General features: G+C 43.4%; 1 protein-coding gene across 2 annotated transcripts in view; it reads right to left on the reverse strand.

The window, feature by feature from the left end:
- Positions 1 to 26,984, reverse strand: part of LONP2 (lon peptidase 2, peroxisomal) — a 114,708-nt gene that overhangs the window by 8,576 nt on the left and 79,148 nt on the right. For both annotated transcript variants that reach the window (XM_040982747.1, XM_040982746.1), the window contains 2 exons: positions 26,403 to 26,536; positions 3,599 to 3,741 (listed from right to left, as the gene is read on the reverse strand). In XM_040982747.1, coding sequence (XP_040838681.1) covers positions 3,599 to 3,741; positions 26,403 to 26,536 — 277 coding nt within the window. The remainder of the gene's footprint in view (positions 1 to 3,598; positions 3,742 to 26,402; positions 26,537 to 26,984) is intronic.

The raw sequence follows: 26,984 nt of genomic DNA on the forward strand, positions 1-26,984 counted from the left end.
GTGTCACCCAGCATTCAACTGCAACAATACTTCAATGTTTAGGGAGCACTTGGATATCTAACTTACTGCCAAGTTCATACGGCCTCTTCCCTGGCGATTAACTAGATAGTGGTCTTGGAAGTATTGAACTGAAACAGTAACTATGCACAACTCTTTGTAGCTCTTCTAAGCTTAGACCTGAAGACCCATGAGAGAGAATGGGACTTCCCATCCATCCAGCAGGCCCTGAGCCAGGCTCTGCTGCTGCCTGGGACACATAAACATGTGCCTCCTATTGCTGATGGACTTGTGGACAGCAGCACGTGAGCTCCTGCCACAATGTGCCCACAGGGTGATTTTATCAACATGGAGTGCAGGTGAAGCAAGGCAAGTGTCACTGGGGTGGGGTTGAGTTGAGTCCCAGGAGTTTGCGGGCCAGAGAGCATCACAGTAGAAGAGCTACAGGCACCGAGGAGCAAAGAAGCACAAATGATTTGATGGGCCTTTGCCTTCTTTCTAGGGCCAAGCTTGGTGCCACACAATGGAGACTTGAGCTGTCAAATGGCTGTGCTGTGTGTGCAGGTTTGTTCTGTGGTGATGTTTATAGCGTCAGCTGGTTTCTTTCACGGCCCACATAGCACTACTCAGGCTCCTGCCAGGGCTGTCACCACAGGAGCTATCCATCTGGCAATGCCTTTAAAGTCTTTGCACTGAGATCCTAAGTCTCTGATTCATAAATATTTGATTTTTTGAGTCATAGATTTGTTTCAGTAGCATGTAGAAAAGGAAAGGGCAGATTCTGGCTCCCATGGAGAGGTGTGGGGTCCACCACTACCGTCTCCTCAAGTGGTACTGAGGAGCCTCGGGCCAGCCCCACACTCACGTGCTGCAGAGAAAGGGTGCCAGCAACGATGTAAGTGAACCTTTGCTATGAGCAGATGCACTGGTAAGGCTGCCGCACACTGCACGCAGGAGCTGAGGAACAATGCGCTTCAGTCACCTGGTGCTGGTGGTCATCAGACCACTGTACATGCAGGCAGAACTCCAGGTCAGCAGGGAGAGGCTGCAGCAGCTTGTGTCACCGCTGGGGATATCTGCATCCCGTGGCAGAATGCCTGGTTCCAGTCCTGCCTCTTCTACTCCTAACCCTCTAATACACATCCTGGGGACAGCCAAGGACAGTGACTCCAGTCTCTGGGCTGCTGCTGCTGACCCGGGACAACCATACTGAGTTCCAGGCTCCTACCTTCAGCCTGGCCAATGCTGGCTGCCGTGAGTATCTGGGGACTGAACCATGAACCAGTGGATGGATGATCTCTCTCCCTCCCACATTCAAATAAAATGAAAATAGGTAAAAAATTTAGAGTAAAACAGGTAAACTCTTAGACATGAGATCTTTTATTTTTTAAAAAAAAGGTTTATTTATTTTTATGGAAAGTCAGATTTACAGAGAAGGAGAGACAGGAAAAGATCTTCCATCCATTGGTTCACTCCCCAAGGGCCTGGAGCTGAGCTGATCCAAAGCCAGGAGCCAGGAGCTTCTTCAGAGTGTCTCATGCGGGTGTAGGGTCCCAAGTCTTTGGGCTGTCCTCCACTGCTTTCCCAGGCCACAAGCAGGGAGCTGGATGGGAAGTGGTACAGCTAGGATACAAACTGGTGCCCATATGGGATCCCGGCACATGCAAAGAGACAACTTTAGCCACTAGGCTACTGCGCTCGGCCTGAGATCTTTTATTCTAAGATGCCAGTCACTGGATCTCCTTTGTCAGATTTGTGTTGGTAAAAGTATTCTCTAAAATATTCATCAGAAGTTCAGATGCCACAAGGAAAGTATGCTTTTCAGTGATCAAAGGGAGCTGTGAAGCAGTGTTTATAAAATTTCTCATTGCTGTTCTTCTGGCTTTTTCTTTGTCGACAGTTTCAGGAATGTCAGCAATGCTTCCAAAGCCAACATCAGCAGAAATGGCTGCCGCGAAGAGTTTATGCAAGGGAAACTGGCGTCCTATATTGTTTTTTATTTGTGCTAATCTTTAAATTCTCAAAAAACTACTAGAATTTTTTTTTCTGGCATGCCCAGGTAAAGGCCATCAGATGTGCAGGCATAGGACCCTGCTCCCGTCATCACTCCTTAAATCACTGGACTGTTTCAGAACGAGAGTGAGTTCTGGATTACTTCCCCAAGCGAAAGTTTGGCTCAGTTCTTCCAGCATCTCAGAATTCCAACGACCTGAACCAGGCCTCTGATTCTATTGTTCAAGTTCAGATTTACTCCTAAGAGTGAGCAAGTTCTATTTCTGTAACTCAGAATTCAATAGAGACGCTCATTAGCTTTAATGACCAACTCAGAGTTTAACTACGTGACGAAGGTGGTTTTGGGAACTATTTCTCCTCTCCTCAGTTCTACAGACTTGAGGAATAAAGCTTTGTTAGTAATAATTTCAAATGTTAGGGAGATTGATTTCTGCATAATGTATTATTTATGGGAATTTTTCTTCCTTAACAAGGAGTTACTGATACAGATAAACTCAGGAGTATAGTATAAACATTTTTCCAGTAATTGAACTGTAAAAGCTCACCTATGCACCCTATAAATATTTCATAATTCTTAGCTGTCTTTTTAAAAGTAATTTTAAAGAAATGTTTTGTGTATGTATTTGAGAGACCAAAAGAGGAAGTAGGGTAAGGGGGTAGAGGAAGACAGACAAGATATACCATTCATAGGTTCATTGCTTTAATGACCACAATGGCTGGGGCCAGAGCCAGGCCAGGGTCACAGCCAGGAACCAGGGATGCAACCCAGCTCTCCCTCAGGGCTCGGCATGATACCATAGTGGTTAAAGTCCTCGCTGTAAATGCGCCAGGATTCCATATAGGTGCCGGTTCTAATCCCAGCGGCCCCACTTCCCATCCAGCTCCTTGCTTGTGGCCTGGGAAAGCAATGGAGGACAGCCCAAAGCCATGGGACCCTGTAGCCGTGTGGCAGATCTGGAAGAAGCTTCTGGCTCCTGGTTTTCGGATTGGCACAGCTCCAGCTGTTGCTGCCGCTGGGGGAGTGAACCATCAGACAGAAGTTCTTCCTCTCTGTCTCTCCTTCTTTCTGCGTATCTGCCTTTCCAATAACAATCAAGCACTCCTATAAAAAAAAGGAATCAATGACCTGAGACATCGCCACTGCCTGTGAGGTCCACTTAGAGGAGAAAGATACCAGTAAGGTTAGAGCTGTGTGTGATGTGTGTTTCACCCTGAAGGAGCTTCAGCAATGGGACAAGATTGCGGAAGGGTGCCATCTGGGTCTGCACTAGCAGCAGTGTGAGGCTAAAGCTAGGTCTGTTTTCAGACCTTCACATCTGGTTGATCCCCCCACCTCCTTGATGACACATACAAGAGAAGACAGAATTTTTCTAAGAAAGTGGCAGACATTTCTTTAAGAAATGCTGTGGTTTCTAAGATAGAGGGTATGGCTAGAGTCTCTGGCTCCCTGCAATAGTGACACTGTCACATTAAGGCATCAAATGGAATACCAATGTTACGATCCAGCCCTGGAAACACTTCTTCCACTGCTGCAGCAAGCAGCCGCGGAGGACACTGATGAGCACCAACAAGGAGCAAGTGACATTACCTCCATTTCATACATCGGGGGTCCGAGGATGTCCTTCAGAGCATTGAAATCAATCAAAATTGGCATTTCAGGAGGCAGGGCCAAGTCAGCAGTGTCACTAAAAGATTCATGTTTTGCATCTTCTAACACATGTTCCTTGCCACCTAAGAAAGAAAAATTTATTTAGCAATTCTAAGAGACTTGCAAGTTTGGAAATTCTCAGCAAATAAGTATCAGCCAGAAGCATGGTGGACCTCAAAATTTCACTGTGAAATACAGGTAGAAGAATTAGTCTTCCTCTTATTATTATTGGAAAGGCAGATTTACAAAGAGAAGGACAGAGAAAAAAAAATCTTTGATTTGCTGGTTCATTCCCCAAATGGCTTTAACAGCCAGAGCTAAGTCAGTCTGGAGCCAGAAAGCCAGGAATCTCTTCCTGGTCTCTCATGTGGGTACCGGGTCCCAAGGCTTTGGGCGATCCTCCACTGTTTTAAGAATTAGTCTTTTAAGAACTTTGAAGAAATACACAATTTCTGACCAGAAACCTAAAATGAACCGAACTTTAGAAAATGTAAGCAGGGCTGACATGGTGGCACAGCACTTAAAGTCACCATCTGCAATGCCAGATTCTGTCTCAGAGTGCCAGTTCTAATCCTGGCTGTCCCACTTCTGATTCAGCCTCCTGCTGGTGCTCCTGGGAAAACAGCAGCAGATGGTGCGAGTATTTGGGCCTCGACACCCGTGTGGAGGACTTGGATGTGGTTCCTGACTCTTGGCCATTTGGGGAGTGAACCAAAGGATGGAAGTTATCTCTCTCTCTCTGCCTTTCCCTGGCTCTATGGAACTTTGCTTTTTCAAATAAATGAATCTTTTAGACAAGGTAGACAATAGCTGGTTATATTCTATTTCATTCCTAGCCTTATTTTTCTTCCAGTTTTACCACAATTCTTCTTCTTAGTAGTAATATCATGGTTTAAAGTCCTTACTGCCTTTTCTATAAGCTCACTTCCTTTTAAGTGATTACTCTGTATATATGAACTTGTGTGCTGTATACATAAGTGCACAGTTATCTACCACTGCATACCTTGATATATTTATTTTTAGCATTGGTATGGCTCTTCCATTCTTACATCTTTTTTCACTAAATTCTTTCCTTCTAAAAGTGATGATAATGGAATATGCTGAAGAGGGGGCAGACCCTAATTTGAGACTCTCACAGTAAGTGGAGTGCAGGAAGGAGCACCGTGTGAGCTTTAGGGGACTGGGGTCCTCTTACTCGACTCACTGGGCTCCTCTTCCAGGAGGAACCACTAGGGATACAGGAAGCAGGACACGGAGTGCCTATTTGCCGGAGGTGACAACGCTGAGGAAAACATCAGCTCTAAGACTGCTGTCAGGAGGCACATTCCTTGTGCCTGCAAAGTGCAACACACATGCTGTGTCCTACATGCAGGAGGTGAGTGTTCAGTCCTTGTCGTGCTCTGCAGTGTCACCCGATTTTGCAAAGTTTTGACTCATAGTCTAGGAAGCATCATGTCGCATCATTGTAAGTTCTCCAACCCTACTTGTTGCATAGAACTCAGAAGTGCTGTAGTGGCTTGGGGAGAGGGGGTGTCTTCTGCCTGCTCTTGGCAGTGTACTGCAAGTGTTGTCGATGCCTAAGGCCGTGAGAGCACCTCTTGATTTCAGAGCAGACAGAAAGCAAGTGTCATTACGTAATTAAAATGAATGCACAGAAAGAAAAGCACTACCTGTCTAAGGTCAGTATGAAGATACAAGCTACTGGTACATCGAAACTTCAGCCAATTGCACAAAGAGGCTGCACACATCTACACGGCGGTGCTTTGTGACAAGTCGCTGGGATCTAATCATCGCTGCCAACCTGAACTCTCACCATCACAGGAGGAAGAAAGGCTGCATGGGTGAGAGCCAACCTGCAATGACGTAAGCGCTGCTGCTGAAGCCAGTGCTCGGAGCGCCGAGGGAGCCGTGCAGGGAGAGCTATTTCTAGTGCAGCTAACCCTTATGATGAAAAAGACGGCAATCCTGGCATGGCAGCTGCGCTATTAAAAATTCAACAAATTGAGGACTCGTCTGCACATCACAATGTTCCATCACTAGAACATAAGCCTAGAGAATTAAAGCTCCAGTGCCAGCTAAATGGAAGAGAGAGGGCAAACCTAGGCTTTAAGAATCAAACAAATGGGACCAGTGCTGTGGCATAGTGGTTAAAACAGCCATATGTGATACCAGCATCTCAAATGGACAGTGGATTGTGTCCTAGCTGCTCCACTTTTTTTTCCCCAAAGATTTATTTTTTATTGGAAAGTCAGATATACAGAGAGGAGGAGAGACAGAGAGGAAGATCTTCCATCCAATGGTTCACTCCCCAAGTGACCACAACGGCTGGAGCTGAGCCAATCCGAAGCCAGGATGCAGGAGCTTCTTCTGGATCTTCCACATGGCTGCAGGGTCCCAAAGATTTGGGCTGTCCTTGGCTGCTTTCCTCGGGCACAAGCAGGGAGCTGGATGGGAAGCAGGGTCACCAGGATTAGAACCGGCGCCCATATGGGATCCCAGCACATTCAAGGGCTTTAACTGCCAGGCCATCATGCCAGGCCCTGGCTGCTCTACTTCTGATATAGCTCCCTGCTAAGGGCCTGAGAAAAGCAGAATATGGCACAAATGTTTTGGGGCCTTGCCATTTACTTGGAAGACTCACATGAAGCTGCTGGCTTCTGTCTTCCATCTGGCCCAGGGCTGGCCACTGTGGCCATCCAGGGAGTAAACCAGCAGATGGAAGACTCATCTCTCTTTCTCTCGCTGTTCTTTCCCTCTTTTTTTTTTTCTGTTTTTCTCTTTTCCCTTTCTTCTTCCCTCCAGCCCCCTTATAACTCTTTCAAAGTAAGCAAATCTTTTTAAAAAATCATATACTTGTGTGACACAAAAAGGAGAGCAAGGAACTACTGAACTTTCCTAGAACACACACTTTAGTTCCTTATTGAAGCAAGCAAAAACATCATCTCACAAAGCTGCCCTTCGGGGAATGAGGTCCAGGTGACCTGTGAACCCTGAGTCCTGCGCACAAGTGTTCATGCACTCAGCTCTAGCACGTGACGCCCCAGAGGAGACAGTGGCACAGCCCCCAGGACTGCAAGTCAGACAGAAAAGGCAAAGGAAGAAGAGATAAACCTGTTTAACCTCTCAGAATAATGTGGACTCTGCCCCACAGTCCATCCTAATGGAATTGTATAGTTTTCTTCCTTACACCCCCAATTCCCAGACTAAGATGGTGGTTCTGAACAAAAAGTTAACACTGATAGGAAAATCTATTTCACTGGGAAGTTAAGAAACTTAAATTATAAAGCTAGACACCATTATCAGGTTACCCAAATAAAGTGAAGAAGTAGTAGAGAACTTTAAGAAATGGCAAACAGTTAATACTAAAGAAAACGAAGAAATTACAAAACTGCTGCATAGGGAAACACAATGGGTCCATTCATTCAGGAACACAACTTGGCAACATATTCATCATAGGCCAAATATTTGCAATCTCAGACTCAATAGTTCTTTTCTGCAGCAATATATCCTTAAGAGTACAAACAAAGGGCCTGGCATGGTGGCCTAGTGGCTAAAGTCCTCGCCTTGAACATGCTGGGATCCCACATGGGCACCGGTTCTAATCCCGGCAGCCCTGCTTCCCATCCAGCTCCCTGCTTGTGGCCTGGGAAAGCAGTTGAGGATGGCCCAAAGCCTTGGGACCCTGCACCCGCGTGGAAGACCAGGAAGTTCCTGGCTCCTGGCTTTGGATCAACTAGCTCCAGCTGCTGCAGTCACTTGGGGAGTGAATCATTGGAAGGATGATCTTCCTCTCTGTCTTCCCTCCTCTCTGGATATCTGACTTTGCAATGAAAATAAATAAATCTTTAAAAAGGAGTACAAGCAAAAGGACAGACACAAGTGTCTTCAGAGTCACCACAGCATGATATGCAATAACAAAACTGAGATCCAACACTAGGTTAGTACAGAGCAGTCACTGAAACTGCTCCAAGCGTTTTCTAAGCAATATGAAAAAATTCATTTGAAACAAGGTTCAATTGGAGAAAGAGGATGGATTTCCCACAGTGTGATTTTTACACAAACATAATGTTCTCACAAACGAAATGACAGTCCTCTCTGCATTATCAGAAATGCCAGGAGACAGCCATTGTCTCTGACAGTGCCTCTGGCTTCCTCCCTGGCCTTGACCAAGGCTGACCTCTTCGCATCCGGTTTCCTGATCAGTACAACCAGAGCAACTGCAGCGCCCTTAGAGAACTGCTGCCAGGCGAATGGGGAGAAGCACTTAGGTTAGATCAGCAGAGCAACACTCACAACAGAGATGCCCACAGCTCAGGGGCAGTGTACATGTCTGCTAACATGTGATACGCATTCTCTGTGAACTGTTTAAATATCTGACACCTATCAGTTCATATTTGTATACTAATGATGATTTGACCATATAAAGTAGCTTTTATTTTAAAGGTCTTTTTTTTTTTTTAAAAAAAATTATTTCTTTATTTTTATTGGAAAGTCAGATAAACAGAGAGAAGGAGAGACAGAGAGAAAGATCTTCTGTCCATTGATTTACTCCCCAAATGACCACAATGGTCAGAGCTGAGCTGATCCGAAGCCAGGAGCCAGGAGCTTCCTCAGGGTCTTCCACATGTGTACAGGGTCCCAAGGCTTTGGGTCCTTTTCCACTGCTTTCCCAGGACACAAGCAGGGAGCTTGGTGGGAAGTGAAGCAGCTGGGATACAAACTGGCACCCATATGGGATCCTGGCACATGCAAGGAGAGGATTTAGCAATGAGTGTTGTGTCCTGACCATCTAAAGTTATACAAAAACACTCGCTTTTCAACAGTGGCAGATTTTCTGAATAGCAAAGTTACACGCTAAATTTTAAAAATTCAGGGCCTAGAGACAACTGATATATATAATCTATATGTGTATCTATTATATATATATATAATATATATATACACACACACATATATATATAACATGTATGTATATATAAGCCAATAAATTTCTAATTTTCAGGATATCTTTAAAAAAAATGGGGGCATGTGCAGTGGCATAGCAAGCTTATCTTCCATCTGTGATGCCAGCATTCCATATGAGCACTAATTCAAGTCCTGGTTGCTCCACTTCTAATCCAGTACCCTGGTCATGTCCTAAAAAAGAAGTGGAGGATGACCCAAGTCCTTGGGACCCTGTGCCCATGAGAGTGATCAAAAAGCTGCCCCTGGCTCCTGACTTCGGACTGGTCTAGCTCTGGCCACTGTGGCCATTTGGGGAGTGAACCAGTGGATGCAAGATTTGTCTTTCTCTCTCTCTGTAACTGATTTCCAATAAGATAAATAAATCTTATAAAAGTCTAAATTTATTCTCTTTATTTATTTGAAAGGCAGAATTACAGAGAGGAGGAGAGACGGAGATGCTGCTATCTGCTGGTTCACTCCCCAAATAGCCACGGCAGCCAGGGCTGGATCAGGCCAAAGTCACAAGTCTGAAAATTCTTCAGCTCTCCCACACGGGTACAAAGCCCGAGTACTTGGACCATCTTCTGCTGCTTTCCCAGGAGCATCAGCAAAAAGCTAGAGTGGACAAAGAACACCCAAGAATAGATGTGGAATCCACACGCAGGCAGAGGCGTAGCCTGTTACACCAGAGCGTCAGCCCTCCAGGACTCCCTCTTTGGGGCAGACAATCCAAAATGTCCACAAGAGGCACACTGACCAATTCCTTTCACCTCTGATGCCCCTCAGTCAGGTGGCTTGGACTTAAAGTCTGGTTCTTTCACTTGAAAACTGTATAACTTCAGTGAAGCTCCTTAATCTCCTTTCTCAGAGTTGCTCTTATTATGGTAAAAGTATATACCACAATATTTATCATTTTAAGTATTTGCCAAGTGTACAGCTGAGTGGCATTACGTATTTTCAAGAGGTGGTATAACCATCACCACCAAGACATGTAAAATTCTGCATCATCCATCTGCACCCAAGGACCAAGGCCCTGCTGTCCTCTTCCTGCCACCCTGCTGACCACACCCTACTTTCTACTTCTGTGAATTTCACTTTGGACATCTCAATGGAGTGAAATCATACAGTGTGTGTCCCTCTGTGCTTGTCTAACATCACTTAATGTGCTTTCTGGTTCCATCCAGGTTGCAGAATATCACCTAAGTTTCGCTTGTTTTTATAGCTAATATTATGTCACATGCACATGTGGTTCAGCCATTCCTCTGTTAATGGTCACTTGGGCTGCTTCCACCATAATTCTGTGATCAACAGGCACATTCATGTCCGTGCTTTAAATCATTTTGAATATATACCTAGGGTTGGACTTGCTGGATTTTATGATAGCTCTATGTTTAACTTTTTGAAGAACTGCCAAAATGTTTTCCACGGTGGCTGCACCATTTGACATTCCGATTAGCATTACGTGAGAGTTTCAATTTCCTCATCCTTGCCAATACTTGTCCATTTCCTTAATTCAGCCATCCACATAAAACCATTACTGTAGTTTCATGCATTTCCCTAAGGATTAATGATGCCAAACGTCTTCTCATGTGCTTCTTGGCCGTGAGTGTAGATTCCACTAGGAAATTGCCATTCAAATCCTTTGTTATGACTTTATAATGGGAATTACTGACTATTCTGGGTAGTAATTTCTTTGATGTGATTTATAATTATTTCCTTCCATTGCTGAAGCAGTATTTTCACTCTATTGATAGTGCCCTTGGATGATGACAAGTCTTTATTTTCACTTGAAAGACAGAGTTACATAAAGAAGGAGGTAAGAGAAAGAGGGACAGAGAGAGAGAGAGAGAGACAGAGACAGAGAGAGAGAAATTTTCCATTCGCTAATGAAACGGCCTCAATGGCTGCAGCTGAGCTGATCCAAAGCCAGCAGCCTCCTTTGGGCCTCCCACATGGGTGCAGGGGTCCAAGGACTTGAACTATCTTCTGCTGCTTTCCTGGGCTGTAAGTATGGAGCTGGATCAGAGGTGGAGCAGCTGGGACCAGAACTGGAGCCCAGACGGGTTGCTGGTTCTGCGGGCATTTACTTCGCCTGCAGTGTCAGTCCCTTGCAGTCTAACCTTGCTGAAATCCAGTTTTTTCTTTTGTTGCATGCTTTTGTTATTATATTAATAAAATCATTAGCAAATATAGTGTCAAAGTTCTTTCCTACAGCTTTCTCCCAAGAGTTTTATAGTTTTAGTTGTTATACTTAGATGTTCAGTCCATTTTAACTGTTTTTTTTTTCACCAAATAAGCACCAAAGTTTAATGGGATTATAAACAATGGCTGTCAACAACTGAATGGAAAAATGATCATTTCAACAAGAGATCATTAAGCTGTAGTAAAACATTCTTAATCACTGGCTTGACAAAGATATAAGACAAAGTTTTACAAAGCTTTACTGGCAGCAATACTGACACACAGGTACTTCACTTTTGCTTGGTTTTGTTTATTTGGTTTCTTTAAACTCTAGCTTCCACCAATAAGAAAGAATCGGTATTTGTCTTTCTATGTACTCTTTATTTTACTGAATATAATGCCCTCCAGTTATGTTCATATGCTGCAAATAGCATTTGATTTTTTATAGTTGAATAATATGCCACTGTGTATACACAGATTTTCTTTAGCCATCCATCTGATGATGGGCACCTTGGCTAATTCCAAATTTTGGCTACTGTGAACAGTGCTGCTATCAACTGGGTGGTTCAGATCTCTCTTTGATACAATGTGCTTGTGTCTTTTGGGTACATAGCCAGTGGAGGGACTGCTGGATCATGTGTCAAGTCTATTCCTTTCTAACTTTTAAAGATATCTCAACATGGCTTTGCACAGTGATGCACTAATTTACAATCCCACCAAGAGCATTTGTTTAAAGTTTTCTCTCTAGAGTTTTATAGTTTCAGTTCTTGTGTTTACATCTCTGGTCCATTGTTATGGAACAGCGTAAGTAAAGAGTCCAAATTCAACTCCATCCTTTTGCAAGCAGACAGTACCATTTGTTGAAAAGGTGTTCTTTCCCCACTGTATGGTGTCGGCACCCTTGTTGGAAACCGACTGACTGCATACATGGGTGTTTATTTCTGGGCTCTCCCTTCTGTATATTGGTCTATCAGTTCTTATGTCACATGGTACTATTTTAAGTTCTGCAGCGTGGCAGTAAGCCTAGAAGTTAGGAAGTGTGAAACTCCATTTGCTTTTTTTTTTGAAGTCTGTGTTTCTATTTGTTGCTCCTTGCCATCCATGCGAATTTGAAGAACAGCATTTCCTTCTTTGAAAAAGGCTACCGGGATTTGGAATGCATTGCACTAATTCTGTGAGTCACTTTGGGCAGCACTAACATCTTAACAATGTCAAATCTTCCTACCCATAAACATCGGAGTTTTTCCATTTGCTAAACTAGGTCTTCTTTATTTGTAACAATGCTTTGTACTTCTCTGCATACTAACTTTTTATCTCCTTAGAATTATTCCTAATATTTAATTCCTAGTATTTAATTCTTTTAGATGCTACTGTAAATGTAATTGCTTCCTTTTCAGATTTCCTTAACCTCTGTAAATTTCCATTTCCTCATTGGAAACAAAGGAAACAACACTCACAGCTCAAATCCCGGCATCAGGGATAATGAGAGCACGGGGAAGCTATGCTCAGGCTTGTGGCTCCTCTCCTAGGTTCTGACTCTGGCATTTACTAACTGAAAACTGGGGAACTAAACATTAAACTTATATGGTCATTAGAGCAAGGCTAGTATGGTGGCATACAGGAATGATCCTCTGCCTTTGGTGCCAGCATTCGATATGGCTCTCAGTTTATGTCTCAGCTGCTCCACTTCTGATCCAGATCCCTACTAGTGGCCTGGGAAAACAGTGGAAGATGGCCCAAGGCCCATGTACTCACATGAAAACTGAGTGAGGGTCCTGGCTCCCAGCTTTGGACAAGTTCAGCTCTGGTCATTGTGGCCATTTGGGGAGTGCTTCAATAGATGGAAAGTCTCTCTCTTTTAAGTAAAATAAATACTTTTTAAAAAAGAGTAAATATGAAAGGCTGGGTGCTACAACATAGCACATTAAGTTGCCAACTGCAAAGCTGGTATCCCATCTGTGCACTGGTTAGAGTCTCAGCTTCTCCACCTATAATCAAAACATCTGCTAATGTACCTGGGAAAGCAATGGAGGATGGCCCAAGTGTTTCGGCAACTGTACCTTCCTGGGAGACCTGATGAGGCTCCTGGCATTGGCCTGGCCCAGCACTGGTGATTATGGCCATTTGGAGAGTGTACCAGTGGATGGAAAAGCTCTCTCTTTTCTGCAATTCTGATTTTCAAATAAAACAATCTTTTTTTTTTTCAAAGAGTAAATGTAAAGATATCAAACAGTTTATGGAAAGAGTCTGGTGATGTGGCATTAACTGGTATCCTATATGAGTGTTGACTGTTCCTATTGAAAGATTTATTTATTAATTTGAAAGTCAGAGTTACAGAGAAAGAGGGAGAGATGCGGGGAGGATCTTTGACTTGCTGGTTCACTCCCCAGATGCCTTGCAACTGCCAAAAACTTCGCTCTGGGTCTCCTGCATTGGCGGCAGGGGCCCATCTTTTGCTGCTTTTCCCAGGCTATTCGCAGGCAACCAGATGGGAAGTGGGGCACTTGGCACAGAAACTGTTGCCCATCATAGGCAGTGGCTTTAATGGCTATGCCATACTGGCTTTTAGGCTGCTCCACTTCTGACCCAGATCCCTGCTGATGTGCTGGGGAAGCAGCAGAAGAGGGCCTAAGTATTTGGGTCCTGGCAACCACGTGGTAGACCTAGATATCATTTCCAGGCTCCTGGCTTCATCCTGGCCCAGCTGTATTGTGGCCATTTGGGAAGTGAACCAGAGGATGGAAGATCTAATACTCTGCCTTACAAATCAATCAATCAGCTAAAGCTCATGGGAAATGAAATTTAAGATAAGTCTATACTTGTACGAAAGAATTCTGAGTTGCATGAATATGAGGAGTCTTCAAAAAACTCATGGAAAATATGTATTAGGAAAATATTATGCTATGTGTCAGAATCTGTGTGCAGCAAAATAAGCAGATTTTTAAATTCAACCTTTCCACATAAATTTTGAAGCTCCATTGTACATGTAAAATGTTTGGAACAGATATGAGGAACTTTACAGATGTCTGCTGTCATTCTAGTCAGGATTATCACAGCAGGTTTGGCATCTCCACTTAGCTATGTCTGCTATCATTTCCTACTTGTGTGGGATTCTTTCCAAATAATTTGTCCCAAATACATTACTTGTAGATTTAAACATCTTTAGGATCTTTTAGTCATAAACCAAGTGAATTCCTAACTCCTAAAGGGCTTCACAGTCCACCACAACATAATACTGCACTACGCTTATGATCCTGGCTCCCAGGATAACATAAAAGGAATGCCTTTTAGTGCAAAGTAATAGCTAGCAGCCGGACGGTGATTCAGCTGACACGGAGCCCAGCCTTAGCCGAGTGATAAGGCTCCAGTTTCCTTTTCTGACCATGAGAACCAGCCTAGATGAACTTTAGTCTTGCCACACCAGGCACCGTGTGTCTTACATAAAGTTTATGATCAGTGTGCAGGACTGCTGAGTCAAACTACATTTGGGCTATGTAATTCTTAGAATTTTAGATTTAATATATCACCCAAATCCTGAAAAATTTGTCAAAAACTTACTGGATATTTAATGATAATTTTTGTTATGTAAACAGAAATATTTTAGTCATGATAATTACTTATGAAACAATCATTTCTGAATAAGGAGATGTTTTTTTCTTGAAAGCTGAATCCCATCTCGCTGGGTTCTTGATTTGCGGAGGAGAAACAGACTGGCACTGCAGCTGAATGTTCTGGGCTATCCCCGACTCAGGGTGTGGCGGAATCTTCCTGGGAGCACTGGCACCTGCTGGGACAGCGGTCAAGTATGAACTAACGGAGGGAAGAAACTGTTCACAGCCCAACTCCTTAGCATCCGTGTGTACACACAGATGCAAGATCTGCTATGTGTGAGGAAGTTTTATGGCTGCAGCCGAACTGATTTTACCTATTTTAAGGATCTATTTATTCTGAAAGTGAGAATTACAGAGATGCTTTCATTCTCTGGTTCACTCCCTGGATGGCCACCACAGCCAGCGACAGGCCAGCCTGAAGCCAGGTGTTTGGTGTTTCCTCTGGGTCTCCCATGGAAGTCCTCCATGGCAGGTGCCCGAGCACTTGGGTTATCTTCCATTGTTTTTCCTAGATCATTAGCAGGCAGCTGGGAAGTAGGGAGTGCGACAGGTGGAATACAAACCACTGCCCATCAAGGATGCCAGCACTGCAGAAGATGGATTTACCTGCGATGCCCCAACACTAGGCTCTGGCACCTACCGTGAAAACTCAGAGGACTTTCTGCTGAGATTACAAGGGCTTGCTACGCCACAACAGAACTGGTGCCTCACTGGCACCACAGCCTTCTCATGGAAAGGTTCAAAGAGGAAAACAAAGTATAAAAAAATAACACATTCGGAAAAACTCAAACATTTCCAACTATATGATTTGTGCTTTCAGTTTTAGGTTATCTTCTGCAGAAAACCATAGTCCTAGCCCAAGGAAGGATGTTAAAGGCAACTGAAACTCCAGTTACTGACCAGGCATACCAAGCCTTTCAGGCTTGTAGAGTTTCACTTTGTGTTTTTACTAAGGAACCGGCTACAATAGAGGACTCTGGATGAAGTGCCCAGGACCTTCATGCCACAAACAAGACATTTCTTTCTGCCAATATTGTTTTCATTATTTTCAGGACTGTAATAACAAAGCACTTCAAAAAGCCTATGGAAAAATTAAATTAAGTTTATTTCCATGTAAAAATACTCTGAAATCCATACATAGTTCTTCCATGATGTACACGCTTCCATCAGCTTTTTGAAGATCCTCCTCATCTAACCTTTTTACCAAATGCATTTTCTTTCCAGCTTACCTAGAAAATATTTCCATAGTCATCAAGACATAAATGGAAATTATGACTGAACCATTTTTCTTTTTGTTAAAACAAAGAAAGTATATATGTTTCCATCTATTTTTCTATTCAAATGAATTTAGAGATGTCAGTACATTGATTTTTTTTGTCTGTCTACTAAAAACATTTTTGAAGTTACAATATCTGTAATCAGTAAAATGAAACTTTCCATGATCACTTCAATACTTCTGAAGACTTTAAAAATCAGTATTCAGCCTATGTTTGAAAGTTATCTGGAGGCTCAACAGACTAATTTGCTACTCTGTGGTGCCAGCATCACATATGGGCAGTGATGTATGTCCCGGATGGTCCACTTCCCTTCCAGCTCTGTGCTTATGACCTCGGACAGCACTGCAGGATGGCCCTTGGCCTTGGGATCCTGCACCCAAGTGAGAGACACAGAAGAGGTTCCTGGCTCCTGGCTTTGGACCAGTTCAGCTCTGGCTGTTGGGGCCATGGGATGGAAGACTTATCTCTGTTTCTCCTTCCCTTTGTAAACATGCCTTACAAGTAAAAATAAATTTTAAAAAATCATTAAGAAATTATTTGGTTACATCTGACTCTCACAACAGACTCACATTTCTCAAAGGAACCTCAGCTCCTTGGTAATGCTACACTATGTTCTTAACCACATATGATCATAGGAAAGATGAGCATGGGCAGGATGAAGCAAGACATTAAACCGTAAAAAGGCAAACCCGAACTGAAGCTACGCAATCCTGTCTGCACCCATGTGGTCTTTCATAAACGATCTGCTCAAGCCTGATGGACATTCTAGACTTCAGTCCTGCCCCCAAACAAATCCTCCTAGCACTGTGGGCTGTGATGACTGTGGAGCTGGTACTGGCTTTTTCTTTTTTAAGACTGATTTATTCTTATTGGAAAGGCAGATATGTCAGGGAGAAGAGAAGAGACAGAGAGAAAGAGGTCTTCCCTCTGCTGGTTCACTCCTCAAATGGCCACAATGGCCAGAGTTGAGACAAACTGAAACCAGGAGCTTCTTCTGGGTCTCCCATGCAGGAGCAGGATCCCAAGGCTTTGGGCCATCCTCCACTGCTTCCCAGGCCATAAGTAGGGAGCTGGATGGGAAGTGGGGCAGCTGGGACACAAACTGGCACCCATATGGGATGCTGGCGCCACAGGCAGAGTTAGTCTGATAAGCCCCAGTGCTGGTCCTTGCACTGTTTTTTTCATCAGTAAAATCTACACACATGAATAGGAATTGTCAAAGCTGTACCACTGACAGGTCTGGGAAATATAGGTTAATTTCAGTTCAGACACTGGATGAATACCTACCCATGCCTACACTGTGTTCAAAGGTCTCCTACCATCAGACACAGGACGATCTTCAGAAATGGGTAACACCCTGACTTCTGAGTATTTTAATAACCCAAGATACACCAGCAAGGCCTCTGTTTTGTGGGTTTTGGGTTCAGAGGTACACACAAAATTATTCTGTTTGTGATTCTAAACCCAACCAGAAAGGAAGACAAGGGATTTCAGTGAAAATGCTTGAGTACTTTTATATAAAACTGCAGCCAAGCACCAGAACATTTCTCAATCGTTCTCACATGACATGAACAGTTAACATTGTTTTTCTGTCCCAAACAAGATCACCAACAAAATCTGCATCAAGAGCCGACAAAGGCCGTTTCATTTGTTTGCCTTGTTCTCTGAAGGGGCCAACCCACCTAGAATACTCCAGCAACTCTTCTTTGCTATTTCTGAAAAACAGAAGTCTCCACTCTTTAGGACAATCCAAGCCACAGATTTTCTTTGGAACCCTAAGTGAGCTCTGGGAAAAACAGGATGCATGAACAGAAAAGAAATGTATGAAAACTTCCTTTAAAATAAGCTAAAAAAAAAAAATCTTTACCTAATGGAGTGCTAAGCCTGTGAAGTGGAATAAAAGTATGCCATTGTAAAAATTAGGAAAAAATTTTTTAAAAAGGAGGAGGTGGGTGAGGAATGTGGGTAGGAGGGAGACTAGGGTGGGAATTATCACTATGAACCTAAATTTTTATTGTGAGATATGTGAAACTGTTCACTTTATATAAACACATTAGAGAGAAAAAAAAAAGATAAAGAAAAAAATAAGCGGAAAAAAACCAGTCTGTGAGAGCCAGGCTTTCTATAAGATGGGGTCCCCTGCTCACATAGCACGCCTCTTGGGGAAGCCAGCTGCCTTTGTCCTAGATGTAGGGAGAGGCCCATGTGGTAAGAAACCAGAGACCCTGGCCACCAGTCAGCAAGGAACTGAGGTCATCTAACAGGCATGCGAAGGAGCCTGGGATCCTGCAGCTGGCTGGCAGCTTGACTGCAGCCTCATGAAAGGTCTCAAGCTAGAACGCCACAGGCCATTGCCGGATTCCTGACCCCAAAAAACTGTGAGACGATATGTTTGTTAAATGCTTTCATCTGCAAAATTCTGGGGGAATGCTGTACAGGGCCACAGATAACTAATGTAACATCGAAAAGATAAAAAAGAGATCTGCAACAAACGGAAGACTGCTCCAAGACAAAGGAATCTAGCAAAACGCTGCACAAAGCTTCCTAAAACCATTATACATTGAACTCTCCATCAATATAAGAAAGGTACACATGGCAGTTGCTCAGAAAATAAGTACATTTCAAATCTAGCCTTCTCGGCTAGCCTGGAAAAAAAATGTTGAGGGGACCACCATCACCTGATCCTCTCACAAGGACAGTTTCCTTGGTTAGGAGGAAGCCACATTTCAGGTAACTAGCACAAGATACTCTGATGGTTCCAGAAGTTAATGTCTGAAGCCACAATACAGGACCCCGAAAACAGCGCCCCGAGAATCGATTCCTCATGAGAGTGGAAATGCTAAAGGAAGAGTTAGCATGGACGGAGCATGCGCCAAGCAGAGCAAGGAGCAAAGAGTAAACACAAATCTGCTTGCATGTGGCTCTACTCCACGGCGGTCTAAGCACTGGACTTGTTAAAGTGGCAGATTATCCACTCACCCTCCACTCCTCCCGCCCAACATACACATATGCACATTCTTGCCAGTAGTCAGGAGTTTTGTGATGGGAGAATCACAGTCAATGAGTGAAGAGAACTGGCACTTTAAAATTCAAATCCTGAATGTATTTAAATAAATATTTAATATAAATATTTATATTAAAGAAACAGATAGAAAAAAAGAGAACTCCCTTTTGCTGGTTCACTCTCCAAGTGCTTGTAATAGTAGGGTTAGGCCAGGGATGAAGCAAGGAGCCGGGAACACAGCCGGGATCTCTTCTGTGGCTGACAGGAACCCAGTTAGTTAATGTCCAGTGTCTGCGATAGCAGGATGCTAGATCTAGGAGCCAGACTTGGGAACTGAACCCAGATGCTCTGAAGCACAAAACATGCATCTTTACTGATGCCTTCACAGCTAGGCTAAAGACCCACTCTTTTAGCTGGGAGGTTGTCTCAAAAGGATGTATCAGTCAAGCATACAGCACCTACCTTCTTTCACTCCATTAGGTTGAGTTTACTGTCCTACATAAGGCAAAGGTACTAGGGAAGGAATACATGCCAAAATGCAATCCAGATTGAATGTCAAAAATTGTCCTGGAGTGAGACAGATTTGTTGTCAGTCAGGGGTTCAGGAAATCTGTCCTAAGGACAGCACTGGCCTCCATGGATAAGCAGTTTTACTGCTTATGACTCAAGCCAGTCCTTCTCCCAATTTATGGCTTCTCTTTTCCTATGCAATGGGAAATAGCCAAGTTTACACAGATGCAAATATTAACAGATTTGAATGGGCAAGACATGGTGTGTATTGGGGAATGCTGTGACAGGATTTATAAACCAAATGGCCTCAAAGTAGATTCTGTAATAGTCAAGCACATGATAAGTGGCGATCTAAAGCTATAAAGCAGGCTGCATTTCTTCAGAGTGTCTTTCCCTCCTCTTTTCCTCCTTTGGGACAGGGGGTAGAATGCACTATTGCCATAATTTAGAATGGTCAGAATATGTGGATGTTTACAATCATGAAATGATTTATTCAAAAGTAACTGTTTCCAAGATTGCTGAGGCAGCTGGGATTTCATTGACAAATCTCAGGAAGAAGGGGACCAGAAAGGAGGAGCTAAAATGCCACATCCCATGTCCTCTTGCGCTGTTGACACTCTGTGCCTGTTCAGGGCAGGAATTCAAGAAACCCAGGGTGAAGGGCAGCTTGAAGGCAAAGAACCTGACGGACTTTCAGTTGAGAGCACGGAATCTGAGGGCCACCTTCTCAGGCATATGAACTACATCCGCGCAGTACTGCAGTCCAGAAGCAATACCAATACCCAGGAATGACTGTGACTGCAGTAGACCAGTTCTTCACAAGGCCTGAATCAAAGGGGTCAGCCAGAATAAGATGTAACAGTTTGGGGAAAACTCTAACATCTGGAATCTTGTTTTCCATGCACAAAGTCTAGCAACCAATAAAAAACAAACAAGAAACAAACAACAAAAGGAATGTTAAAAACCGGAACAAATGACTAAAAAATGTATTAACCACCACTAAAAACCCAACAGCAACAGACACAGGTGAATCAGGAAATGCTACTGACAGCCTATTAGTGTGGCTGGTGTTGTGGCATATTACATTAAGCTTCTACCCTCAAGACAGTGTTTATCACTGATTGTTGGGAAGAAATTTATGGATGGGATCAGGATCAGATCTCAAAGTTACTGCCTAGTCTTTGATGAAGATAACCTTTGAGGAAAAATCTAATCAATTGAACATGTCTAGTCCATGAGTACTTCAACAAATGGACATTTACTTAAATTTACAGAGAAATATATGAGCATGCGATTTGAATTACAACAACTTTTTTTCTTTTTTGCTAAAGGCAGAGCAAACGTAGAATAAAGCTTTTGTCAGACATTTTCCCCTTTCAAATGAATCAGTATCTCAGAAAGAAAAACAGCAATTCAGACTATCTGAGTAACATGCAGAAAACACAGGCAGCCTTGCCTTTATAAAATAATTCTCGTTAACTCATAGGTAAGTGACTAGGGCCAAAACCAATCCTCCTTGAAGACAGACCATCTAGGCTAGGCTCCCTGGTATTAACTGACCAACGAAACTGTAGTTAAAGGTACCACAAATACAAGCATAACACTTCTAGATTCAAGCATAAACTGTCTTGCTTATCTTATTTTTAAAAAGATTTTTTTACTTGAAAGAGAGAGAGAGTGAGCGAGAGAGTAAGAGAGAGAGAAAGAGAGAGACTGACTGATCTTCTATCTGCTGATTCACTACTACCCAAAAGGACTCAAAGGCCAGAGCTGTGCTGGTTTGAAGCTGGGAGCTAGGAACATCTTCCGGACTTCCCATGTTCCAGTCCAGCTTCCAAGGTCTTGGGCCATCCTCTTTTGCCTTCAGCAGGGAGCAGGGTAGGAAATGGAGCAGCTGGAACTCGAACTGGCACACACATGGATGCAAGCGCTAAAGGTGAGGGCTAGCCTGAAGTGCCGGCGCCAGCCCCAACTGTCTTACTTTATACTCTAATTTTATATAATTCATTTCTTAATGAGAAACTTTCAGTTGCTGAGCTCTACTTGAATTGTGACATGAAAATGTAGACTCTTATGTAATCTGGCTTCATTGATGTCATAAACACCACTTCAGGATACCTTACAATTACTCTAAAGTTTGGAAGACAGTCATTTATAATAACTGAGAGGAATCTTCCATCACAGCATAGTCCCTAGCTGAGTCTCTATTAAGGACTACAAGCCAATATTATCCTGGAGATAAGAATTTATCCTACTTATTCATTTGGATGTCTTTAGTCTTATCTTAATCATCCAAATCTGCTTAGCTACATTACCATTTAGATGTCCTGTGATCAGGGATTCAAAACAGCAGCGAATGAACTTAAGCATAAAAAAAATCAGCTGCTCTTACAAAGGCTCACAAGTTGTGGGTTATTTTTAAGTAGTTAATATCGCAGCCATTATTAGAAATGTGCTAATGGATGTATCTGTAAATATTAAGCAGTAAATTAGAACCATGGAAAACTGCTCTTGACATTGAATCCTTGTGCCTGTCTTACTATAAATTCTAAAGCACACTATGTGGGCCAGCCACCGAGGCACAGTGAGTAAAGCCGTCGCCTACAGTACTGGTACTCCATACGGGCACTGAGTTCTGGCTGCTCCAGTTCCAGTCCAGCTTCCTGGTAACGGCCTGGGAATACAGCAGAGAATACTTGAAGTGCTTGGGGCCCTGCACCCATGTGGGAGACCTACAAGAAGCCCCTGGCTCCTGGCCTCAAACTAGTCCAACTTTGGCTGTTGCACACATTTGGAAGGCAAAGTAGTGGATAAAACATCTCTCCGTCTCTCCCTCCTTCTGCAACTCTGCCTTTCAAATAAAAAATAAATAAATCTTAAAAAAAAAAGAAAGAAAAAAGCATACCTACTAAATCTTCAACAAATTTGTAAAATGTGTTAACTTTTTGCAAACTCTGTCGCTCTGCTATGCCACAGACAACAGCAAGAACACGTGGTCAGCTGCTGGTGATACAGCACAAGAGAGCATTGTAAGGGTGCAAGGGAGGGTTCAGGAGCATCAGTATCTCGGTCTCACTTGCGGGCGGGGGGCAAGTGCCTCACTTCTCCACTGCCACTGGCACCTACACCAGTGACTCCATTCTGGATAAACCTGTCCTCACTTACAACAGTTTTGAAAATTCAGATTTTGATCAAGAGCAGGTTGAATGTGCAGTTAGCTTTAAACTTCCTATATAAATCCTATTAAAATGAAGAAATTAAAAAGGCATTAACCCACAAGAACCAGAGAGAAGGCAACAGCTAATAAGAGGTGCTGACAACATGTTAGAAAAGAAAATGGATATACAAAAAGCTGCCAGCAGGCCTGGTGCAATGAATGGTTTAATGGCTACATCCATCTTGCAAGCACCAGGATGTCATATGGGTACTGGCTCATGTCCCAGTTCCTTCACTTCCCACCTCCATACTTATGGCCTGGGAGAACAGTAGAGGATGGCCCAAGTGTTTGGGACTCCATATCCACGCGAGAGACCCAGAATAACCTCCTGACCCCTGGCTCCAGATAACTAAGCTCTGGCTGTTGTGGCCACCTGGTAAGTGAACCAGCCAGTGGAAGATCTTTCTCCCCATCTCTCCTCTCTCTGTAAATCTGATTTGCCATTCCAATAAAAACAAATAAATCTTTGTTAAAATAAAAAAAGCTGCCAGTACTCAGCGGGTCAGAGCGAGCAGAGACCTCAGCATCTGTGCCATGAGGCCTTTCAAAAGCCAGGACATCGCCACATCCTGAAGTGTGACAGGAGTCTGAGTGTGTTTCACTCCCCAGACTGGGCAGGGCACAAGGAACAGAAGCATGCTTGCTTCAGGGTTATGGAGGAGGAAGCATAGCACTGAGGGGCCACATCTGGTGAGGGGCCACTTGCTGCGTCACGGTACAATGGAAGGAGCAACAAGGTAAGAGGAAGGCGAGACAAGGAAACAAAGGCGACTACGTTTATCTTTCTCAGGCAAAACTCCACCCACTTCTGTGGCAATGAAGCAACTCCCCAAATAACAGCAGGGCAGAATCCCCACAATCTAATCACCCCGTAAAGTTCTCATCTCCCAATACTCTGCTAGTGAGAATAACACATGAACTCCAGGGAATACACTCACACCTTGGAACCAGGAACTTGGAACTAGGAACAAAAGCTTGAATGTCTGTGTAAGAGATCCCAGGAGCTCAATAGCCATATCCTTATCCACATCGTGAGGGCATGACCCCTCAGGTATAACACAAGTGGCTTGGTCCAGCAGGCCTAGTGGGGGCAGGGGGAGAAGCACACAGAAGCTGGAGAGCTGCTTGGATATCTATCCTCTGGCGCTAGTCCTGTAACCCACTGTGTGCAGAAGCTGGAAAATCATTGGCTCTCACAAGTTTCACAAGATGTGACCTATTTTTAAGGAGTTAACACCACAGATGTTATTAGAAATGTTTTTCATTTTTCTCAAAATTTTGTTCACTTGAAAGGCAGGGTGAAGATGAGCTTGGTGCGATGGCACAGGGGCTAAATCTTTACCTTGCAAGCACTGGATCCTCAAGGGATCCCATGTGGATGCCAGTCTGGGCCCTAGCTACTTCACTTCCCTTCCAGCTCTCTGCTCATGGCCTGGGAAAGCAGTCGAGGGTGGCCCAAAGCCTTGGGTCCCTGCACTCGAGTGGGAGACCCGGAAGTGGCTCCTGGCTCTCTATCAGCTTAGCTCCCACTGCTGTGGCTCCCTGGGGGGTGAACCAGAGGACAGAATCTCTTTCTGTAAACCTACCTTCCTAAGAAAATAAGTAAGTCTTAAAAGAAAAAAAAAAAAAAGGCAGGGTGATGGACAGAGGAGAGACAGGTAGGTGGACAGGGTTATTTCCCATCACTGGTTCATTCTCTAATGCTTGCAAGTGCCAGGCCTGGACCAGGCTGATGGCAGGAGCCCGGAACTGCAGCAGAGTCTTCCACATGGGCAAAGTCTCCCACCCATCTTCTGCTGCTTTCCCATGAACTAAGTAGGGAGCGGAATCAGAAGCAGGGCTGCCAGGACTCAAACTGGCATTCATATGGGGTGCAAGCCCTAAGCAGCAGCTTATCCTACTGTGCCACAGTGCTGGCCCCAAACAAGGACTATCCTAACTATGTTTGTTCCATTAAGCCTACAGTATGACATAATTCGCTGATCACATTCGTCTAACTGAACTCTAAAAAGAGCCATGGAAATGGTAGGGCATTTAATAAATCCCTCAACTGTGAAACAAATGTTCAATTCCCCAATATTCAAGTCAACTTTGTTAAAGTAAGTTTCAGTAAACCTCATGAACAACTTGGTATGATGAAATGAGACTTTTTGTAGTTTCTGGGGCAAGAAGTTAAGACATGTTAACTGAGTGGTCTAGCAAGTAGCTGCATTTGATTAATTGTAGTAATAGAATCCTCTTCATGTCATTACCTATACAATACGCATTCAACTGTATACCTATAAAAGAAAAAGTATGAGAAAAAGAAACCATTATATAATGAAGCTATTCCATAACACAAAGGTAAGGTTTTGCTATGGACAACTTGCTTGGACAGCTTGGATTTTTAAACATGCAACAATTGCTTATGTTATAAACTAAATATTCAAAGGCTGAACAACTGTGTGGTTCAGAAAAAAACAACAGAATCCACAAATAAGGTATACCATCATTATAAATCTGGAGAACCTCACTAAGCATTAATTCTGAACATCATACCCATTAAAACTCTGAACTACAGAGACCAGCTTTGTGGTATAGTGGGTAAAGAGTCACCTGCAAATGTGGCATCTTATACTGAAGCACTGGTTCATATCCCTGCAGCTCTAATGTACTGGTAACAGTAGCAGAAGATGGCCAAGAGATGGAGGGCCCGTCACCCAATGTGGAAGATCAGATGGAATTCCAAGCTCCTGGCATCAGTCTGAACCAACAACAGCCACTGTAGCCATTTGGGGAGTGAACCAGCAAATGGAAGACCTCTCTGTTTCTCTCTAATACCCTTTCAGATAAATGACTTAGTCCTTAAGAAACAAACAAATAGGGCCTGGTGGCATGGCCTAGCGGCTAAGGTCCTCGCCTTGAACCCGCCAGGATCCCATATGGGCACCGGTTCTAATCCTGGCGGCCCCTCTTCCCATCCAGCTCCCTGCTTGTGGCCTGAGAAAGCAGTCAAGGACAGCCCAAAGCCTTGGGACCCTGCACCCGTGTGGGATACCGGAAGAAGTTTCTGGATCCTGGTTTCGGATCAGCATAGCATCAGCCATTGCGCTCACTTGGGGAGTGAATCATCGGATGGAAGACCTTCCTCTCTGTCTCTCCTCCTCTCTGTATATCTGACTTTCCAATAAATAAATAAATCTTATAAAAAAACAAAACAACATTTGGGTCCCTGCCACCACCCATGTTGGAGACAACAATACAGCACCTGGTTTTTTGGCTTTGGCCTGGAAAATTGGTCATTACTAACATCTGGGGAGTTAACCAGCAGATGGAAGATTTCTCTTTCTCTGTCTTTTCCTGTTTCTCTGAATCTCTGCCTTTCAAAATAAAGTAATACATTTATTTATTTTTTTAAAAAGTGCATGGAACGGTAGACATTATGTCACCAAAGGTTAAGCACTTGCAACATCATATTCCACATCAGAGCACCAACCTGAGTCCCATTTACCTGCTTCTGCTACAGCTCCCTGCTCAAGTGTCTGGAAAGCAGCAAGTAATGGTTCAAGTACTTGAGTTCCTACCAGCTAAGAGTGAGACACAGAGATCCCAGCCTGTCTTCAGCCTGACCCGGTCCAACTGCTGCAGTCATTCAGGAAGTAAACCAGCAGAAGACGCCCCCTCTTCTCTCTTTCTTTGTTACTCTACCTTTCATGCAAATACATCTTCTTTGAAAAGTTCGTGGAGAAAGTGATTAAAAGTTTATTTTAGTGCAAAATGCTAATATGTATGCACATTTTTCATAAAACGCATTTCCCATGAACATTCTGAAGACCCCATATTTATACAACAGAATCCTCTGGATAAAATACATTGAGTACTTGGGCTATTCCTTACTCATTGAGGCATTTACCAGTGAGTACTATGGGCCCTGCTTTAAGGACTGTCACCATCCCTCACAGCCAAGTTCATCGTTTCATTCACTCCAAACCGTCACCTCCACAAGCCCTGGGGCACAGACCTTCTCCTTCAGTCACATCAGAGCGCTCCAACTTGGATTCCTTATGTTGTCCTTCTGCTACCTTCACAGCGACAGCTCGGCAAATAGCACCAAACTTTCTGTCCAGAGAACGGACTCCTGCCTCTCTGGTATACCTGTCGTCAGAGAAAAACAGTTCACGTTTGACTAACCACCACCCATAAAAGCATAGATGTAATGTCATTAGTCTTTTTTTTTTTTACTAACTTAACAGTATACATTAACAAATGCATTATCCTTTTCGAGTACTAACTTCACATTTAAAATGCCTCCTGAAGGAATTCTTATCTCCCAGTCAGTGTCTTTTTAGCCACATTATTTCCTTTACAGATTACTTTGAACTACTACCCTATATCTAAAAACAAGTCTCCAATTTACACATGAATAATGCCAAATTAGGTAGCACATAAAGCATGATTTATTCCCTTATGAAATGTGTAATTTTTCTTACATAAAATTTGTTGATTCATGAAAGTTCTGAGTAAATTTATTACTGTTGAAATATTACTGAAAGAACTGAAAACCGTATTTGTTCAACTATAGCAAAAAGTGAGACACAGATTA

The sequence above is a fragment of the Ochotona curzoniae genome, unplaced genomic scaffold, assembly GCF_017591425.1.
Source record: "Ochotona curzoniae isolate NIBS_2020 unplaced genomic scaffold, NIBS_Ocur_1.0 contig_3622, whole genome shotgun sequence".
Taxonomy (NCBI): Eukaryota; Metazoa; Chordata; class Mammalia; order Lagomorpha; family Ochotonidae; genus Ochotona; species Ochotona curzoniae.